General features: G+C 25.7%; 1 protein-coding gene across 1 annotated transcript in view; it reads right to left on the bottom strand.

Annotated features, from left to right (window-relative positions):
* Positions 1–5776: 5776 nt before the first annotated feature.
* LOC101506088 (transcription initiation factor IIB-like) overlaps positions 5777–7828 on the bottom strand; it is a 5785-nt gene continuing 3733 nt past the window's right edge. The window contains exons 4-7 of the mRNA XM_004516674.4: positions 7658–7788; positions 7444–7532; positions 6402–6478; positions 5777–6188 (exon numbers count right to left, since the gene is read on the bottom strand). Coding sequence (XP_004516731.1) covers positions 6055–6188; positions 6402–6478; positions 7444–7532; positions 7658–7788 — 431 coding nt within the window. The 3' untranslated portion in view covers positions 5777–6054. The remainder of the gene's footprint in view (positions 6189–6401; positions 6479–7443; positions 7533–7657; positions 7789–7828) is intronic.

Genomic DNA, 7828 nt, shown 5'->3' with positions numbered 1-7828 from the left:
TGTGTCTTGGAAGAATGATTTATTTTCTCAAGTACAAGACCTTCTAAGAAGGGACATGTGCGATGTATGGGCAAGTTTCCTAAATCCAAAAAATCAAAAGTTTCTATGTCTGAAAATGAAGAGTTACGTGATAAAGTTAAACATATGGAAAATTTATTGGCAAATGTTATGACCTTGATTCAAAATCGTTTTTCTGGAGAAGATGTGAATGACATAATCCAAGCTGCGCGACAGGTATATAATTTTTTATTGATCTTCATATGTAACATACAAGTTGATTTGTAGGTCTAATATTTATCTTATTTATATTTAATATCTTTTATTTTCGTGATAGATTCCCGATGCTTCTAGTGCTCCTAATAATTTGAATTCTCCTAGTTCAAACAACAATGAAGATAATGAAAAAGGTATTTAGTTTTGCTTTTAATAAATTTTCAGTAAAATTATTATTTTATTTATTTTTCACATTCGAATAGTATTTTTATTTTACTTTTTATTGCTTGTAGGTGAAGATTAAAAGCTATTTTGTTGATGAGGATGAAGTTTTGGCAATTAGGTGGACGTGATTTTCTTAATTTTTTTGAGATGATTATATAAGACTTTGTTATGTTAGTAAGACAATCTTGTTTATGATTAGTAAATACTCTAAAGTACTCTCATTTGAAAATGGTTTAACTATTTTCAATTTTATATATGTTTGTAAGACTTATTTTAATTTTGAGTATATGATATTGAACTTTTATTTTATTTTGATTCATATATATATATATATATATATATATATATATATTATTGTGTATTTATATTTTACATTGTAATTTGATTAATTTTGCACAATAAAATTACTATATAACAAATTATTTGTCTAAAAAAAAATTATTGTCAAAATCTATACCCACGGAATTCAAATCTCACTAAACTGTATAGTAATGGATATAAAACCATAGGTGTATAATTTTTTAAAGTTATGCAATCATTTATACCCACCGTACAAACTTCGTAGATAAAACCTCTTAGTTTTGTCCAACGGACAAACATCCGTTACTATAGGTTATAGCGACCGTAAAACACCGTTGGTATTTGTTGACTGTAGACGATATATAAAAATGCCGTCGGTATAGGTTTTGCCCTATACCTACGGATTTTATACCTTTACCCACGATGTTTTGCTGTCACTATATGTCAAGTTTCTTGTAGTGAAGCTTTGTTTTAAGGTTTTGTAAAATATTTTAAAATAAGGATTTTTTTTTTAAAAAAAATAAAATCAGACAAAACATGTCTTTTTTATATTTTAATATTTGAAAGCTTTGTTTTAAGGTTTTGTAAAATATTTTAAAATAAGGATTTTTTTAAAAAAAAATAAAAAAATTAGTGTGTTGAGTAACTTTCAAGAGAGATTTTATTTCTACTACTTTCAATTAATCTTAAAAACAACCAATACATAAAAATAAAAGTCAATCATGTAAAGTCATTTTTCCACTTTGTGTACCGTTGTTTATCTTATGATTTCTTTTGTCCATCATCAAAATAATAATCATGTCAAGGCAAATATTTATATTTTCCCCCTTTTTTATTACGACAAACATCTCAACGAATAATTTTCTCAAATACAAAGTTAGTAGAAAAGAAACTATATATATACATGGTCATTTAAAATTTGTGAAATATTGTTTTAATCTTAAAAGTTAGACTCTTAATAAAAAAAAAAAGTGCAAATTCCATAATTAAAAAGGAAAACGATAAATTTTTGGATGATTTTCATTTATGTCCCTTTTTATAAAAAATTCTCCATTATACCCTACATTGAAATTTTTATCCTAAATTCCTTACTTTTTTTTACCTTAAAGAGGTTGCAAGGCGAAGATGCGACCAAATGAAGGATTTTTTTCTCCAATAGCAAGTGGGATGCGACAATCTAGCCATTTTTTTTTCCTTTTTTTAATAACAAATGATTAATTGTTAATTTAATTAATAATAAATAATAAAATTAATTAAAAAAATTATATTAAAAAATTATATTAATAAAATCAAACAAAATATATTTAATAGATAAAAAAATACAATAGTGCAGTTGAGTAGATATGCCAAAATAAAGAATATGCTATATTATTTTAACACCCTTCTATGTTGCATATAAATTAACAACTTCATTATATTTTGTTAATAATTTTCTCCTATTTTTCCTCTGTATCTAAAAATAAATAAACAAATAAATAATAATAAAAAAAAACTAAATTATATTAATAAAATCAAACAAAATATATTTAATAGACAAAAAAATACAATAGTGCAGTTGAGTAGATATGCCAAAATAAAGAATATGCTATATTATTTTAACAACTCCCTTCTATGTTGCATATAAATTAACAGCTTCATTCTATTTTGTTAATAATTTTCTCCTATTTTTCCTCCGTATCTAAAAATAAATAAATAAATAAATAATAAAAAAAAACTAAAATTATATTAATAAAATCAAACAAAATACATTAGATTGAAAAAAAATTACATTAAATTGAAATATAAATACTCAAATTTTAAATAAATACATCAAAGAGTTAGACGACTTCGAAGAAAGTCTAGATGTAGAAGACATTTAGGTGGATATGGTTAATTAAAATTTGATGTATTTTTTTTCAATGTAATGTATTTTAATTTGTTTTCAATTTAATATATTTTCTCTGATTTTATTAATATAATTTAGTTTTTTTTAATATTCATACCACTAAATAACATACCCTTTAACACAATTAAGAAAATATTCAAAATTCTTTTATATTAAATCAGGACATTAATAAACTAAAATATTTAAATTATCCAAAACTATATTAAATCATGTAAATATTTCTTTGATTTAGTGATATTAATTAATAGAAACTAAAAAAAATTAATTACAAGACTAAACACAAATTTATTTAAATAAAAAAATTAGAGAATAATTAGCAAATTATATGAAATTAATTGTTAAGTTAATATAAGTCTTAGTAATGGAAATTTTTATTTCATCGCGAAAAAATTAAGAGGAATTTGATTAACTTTTGTTATTATTTTATTTGTATATTTAGATTGATAGCCTAAATATTGTTAGTCATAATAAAATATTTATCTTCGTAGTAGTCTAAAATATGTCACATCATTATTTTTTTAGTTAAAAAACTGATGGATTGGTCAAAACTATTTAATTTTAAAATAGAGGGACCAAATTTATAAATGAATAAAACTAAAGAAATCAAAATTACAATTAAGCTATTATTATGTTATTGTATCTCTTTTCTCTTTCTACACTATACATTATTAAACTATTATACATATTTACTCTCTTCACTATATATTATAAATTATTATATCTACTCACTCACTCTATTGTATCATTTTTTGCTTCTCTTTCATCATTTATGTTCAAAACTAATTTGTATTTGATTATTAGTGTGCATTTTAAATATTTTCTCTAAATAATTGAAAAAAATGTTTGTTATTAATTAATTAACTTCAAGATGATATTTCGCTTATCAATTAGTTAAAAAACTTATGAATCGAGTTACAACACTATAAATTAGTTCACACCACTCACGTGATTAATTTTTTATAGTTACAATATAGTTATTTCAGTAAGGATATTTTATACATTGATCAACTAACTTATACGGTTCAAATTTGATTTGAACTTTCATTTTTACTATAAACACTTTCACCTATCCATCATATTTCATGCATATAAGATCATAATTAAAATTAATTTTTTTTTTATAATTCATTATTTGTTGAGTGAATCTTTGAATGGAAAATATGAAGTTTAGAGTATATTTTTTTAGATTATTGTTTGGAAAAAACATAATATAAACCATTAAGAAAGAAAAAAATTTATATATTTAATTGTGCGATAAAATAGATATTTCTATTAAATGATAGACTTTTGTTTTGTTTTACTAAGATAGACTTTGGTTTTAGAATAGATACATACTTCCTTTGTTATCTTATAAAAACCTAGATGAATTATGACTATAGCAAAGTCGATGTTAAATTATTTTTCTCTAAATAATTGGAAAAATGTTTGTCATTAATTAACTAACTATAAGAATATATTTCACTTATCAATTAGTTAAGAAACTTATGAATCAAATTACAACACTATAAATCAATTCACACGACTCACGTGATTAATTTTTTACAGTTACAAAATAGTTATTTCAATTAGAATATTTTGTACATTGATCAACTAACTCATACGGTTTAAATTTGATTTGAACTTTCACTTTTACTATAAACACTTTCACCTATTCATCATATTTCATGCATATAAGATCATAATTAAAATTAAAAACTTTTTATAATTAATTATTTATTGAGTGAATCTTTGAATGGAAAATATGAAGTTTAGAGTATATTTTTTTAGTTTATTGTTTGGAAAAAGCATAATATATGCCATTAAGAAAGAAAAAAATTAATACATTTAATTGTGCGACTTTTGTTTTGTTTTATTAAGATAGACTTTGGTTTTTGAATAGATACATACTTCCTTTATTATCTTATAAAAACCTAGATGAATTATGACGATTGCAAAGTTGATGTTAAATTATTTTCATTTTAAAATTTAGTTTAGATTAAAATAAAATCACAAATCAAATATATGAATTTGTAGTTGACATAATTATTAAAAAAAATAGATGTTGTATTAAATTATTATATATATTTATTCTCTCCACTACATATTATAATTTTATAATATTTAATTTTTGTCTCACTATACATTATTAGTACATATTATTATATCTACTTACTCAATTATTTGAATTTGACTCTTTTAAAGTGAACAACTCACTATTGATAATAAATAAATATTATCAATCATTAATGATCAAATGAATAGTTAATATTATATGCACATGTATAATCACTTTAGAAAAGACAAATTTCAATTATTTAGTTAAAAAAGAAATATATATTTCATTATTGATTGTACCTCTTGTATATCTTGCAAAAGAAAAATAAGTATTATACTCAATTAATTAGTGAGTCCTCAACTTCCAACATTAATATGAAGAAAAAAAGAAACAAAGCCATCTGGTTTTTTTTCAATCAGATAAGATCTTATTTAATCTTATTTAGAAGTATGGTTTTGTAACTTAAACTCGTGAGCTCATGCTTTTGTAGAGAATACAATATGTGATTGTTCATCTTCAATCTATTATTTTTCCGCAATATATTGAAATACTAATGAAAACATTTCGGAAGTGATAATACTCCAATCAGTCTTCGTGTTTTTTTTTTTTCTTTTAAAGATTGTACCCTGCACTCCCACATCTAAACATGTCACCCCTCAATCAACGTAAAATTACAATTGTCTTTTATAAAACTTTCAACTTTTAACTTCTCATTTTTTCACCCCTCTTTTCAAAATATTCGAAACTTTTGAACAATTCAAAACTTTCGAAATAAAAAATTTCAAAATTTTCGAAATAAAAAATTTCAAAATTTTCGAAACTTCTCAAATTTTTAAATGTAATCCTTATTTCAAAAATTTGAAACTTCCGAAAGTTTCGAAATTTGAAACTTTCAAAACTATCAATTTTAAAACTTATTATAAATAGTTAAAAGAATAGATATTAGTGTAGAGGTGCATGGTATAATTTTATTTTTTTTGTGGAGGTGGGGGTGCAGCATGATGAAGCCCAAGTCAAGAAAGCCCAAAACCCTACCCATCAGAAACAATTTGTAGTATGTATATTTTGCAATATGCAGTGCACAGAGATACAAGTCAATCCAAATCAAGAAGCGGCAATCACAGCAAAAGAGAACTCAAATAATGCAGGTGAGTTCACACAGTATTAACTCCGCTATGCTGCACCAAAGTCAATAATACATGCATTATATGGTGCCTCGCTCCCAATGAATTGGGAGGTTTTTACAAGATTAAAAATGGAATGATTGATGGCAAGAAAATGACAGGAAAATAACACAAAAAGAAACCCAAAAGGCACTTTAATTTTAATGAACAGTTCGGTGAATTCGAAACAGATTGGTCTAATGACATAAATACTGGTGGTTTTTCTCTATATTTCAAGGGCTAGAAAGGTTCTTCAAATCCTCCTCCTTTGCATACCAGTTTGGTATTATTTTTGAAACATGAGGATAAAGATCCTTGTAGGAGTTCCTAATAGTTCCTTCTGCAACTCCTGTGGCAATTGATATATCTGCATTAAGAGAACATGTATGAAAATAGCAGAATTGATGTATCAGTTGGAATTTGGCTTCACCTAATCATTCTAAATTTCAAAAAAAAAAATTCCAGCAGAACAAATGACATGGAAGAGATATTTTTATTTTATTTTATTTTATGACAAACCCTTGAGAACTGTCAGCCCTGCCTTCAAATCTCAATTTACCCACTAAGGAGTGTGACATACCTTTGAGAGGTTTTTTATCATCTGAAAGCTGAGTTATGATGTATATAACTGCAGCAGCAATTGATATAGGACTCCTCCTGACAGATGAAACCAGTTATTAGTATTGATCATCTCTGAAGATTATGAAACCTAAAAGTTGGAGCAGTTTCATACATGCAGAAGACAATAATGCAATTATTTTATCCGGTAAATTCAAACTATATTGACACGAAATGCAGAAAAGCTATTTTGGGCACCCCTAAGTGTTCTTACTCTACACATATGCCACCCATTCCTCATACCTCAGTTTCAACTTCTCAAACAGACGCAACACACTACATATAATTCACTCTTCACCTTGTTCTTGAAGGGAAACGTCGAAGCATAATGATAACTAGGGCACACAATCTAGAAAATATATAAATCTTAATCTTAACTAATATATTGTGTTTCTTCTATCACTAACACCCTCCAATGTGTTAATTTTCCTACCAAGTTTCCTCTTGGAAACTAAGGGGTTGTTTGCTTTGTGAAAATTGTGTTTTCTTTTTTTAAAATGTGTTTATTTTATTTTGATGAGAGACTTTTGGAGTGAACCGTTGTCATGAAGAGAAATGCAAATCTAATTAAAGAAGATGCATTTCTGAAATAATGAAAACAATGTTTTGCATTTTCATTGTTTCAAGAAATGCAAACAAGTGTCTACTTCAAAAATCTCTTACCTGCTTGTTAATAAAGAAAGTTAACACAAATTTTACAAAATAAAAATTGAAAATGTTTTCACATAGTAAACAAACCCCAAACTTTATTGCAATGTGCATATTTATACACTTAAAACAATAACAAGAGAGATCTTCATAAAGATATTCACTCAGGTTGGGAAATTATCCCAACTGCAGTTTGACTGAAGGACAAGTCTTGCAATCGCAAAACCTACGCCAACAAATTCACACCGCTGTTAAGTTTTAGCTGTAACTATAAACATATTTTCATTAGTACCAAGGTATAACGAAAATGACAAACCAGTCTTCGGAAGTAAAAATCTATTTCAACCACAACATACCTTATATCAAATTCTTCGGATTTCTTCACAGCTTCCTGAGCAGCTTTAACAGCTTGATTATTCATACCAAGATTGGAACAGAATCGCCTCTAAAGTTTGAGATGAAAATATAGTTAGTATCATCAAAGAAATTTATTCAATTTTTGACATATCTTCACTAGTACACTACTTACAAAAGCAAGATATATGCTACAAATCAACAAAGGTAACTCACCATAAAGTCCCCAGCATGTATTGTGCCCATCTCTACGGACTGGCCCTTCTCCAAACCAAGTTGTTTCACTATGTATTCTTTTGCTCGGCCAATTTCCTTCTTTGTGGCCCCATTGGCAACAGAGCAAATTTCTATTTGAAATCCATAGGTTCAGGGAAGATCATTTACATA

Source organism: Cicer arietinum, chromosome 4 (genome assembly GCF_000331145.2).
Source record: "Cicer arietinum cultivar CDC Frontier isolate Library 1 chromosome 4, Cicar.CDCFrontier_v2.0, whole genome shotgun sequence".
In the NCBI taxonomy this organism is placed as follows: Eukaryota; Viridiplantae; Streptophyta; class Magnoliopsida; order Fabales; family Fabaceae; genus Cicer; species Cicer arietinum.
Note: the sequence above shows the minus strand (reverse complement) of the source record. Positions and strands in the feature narration are given on the sequence as shown.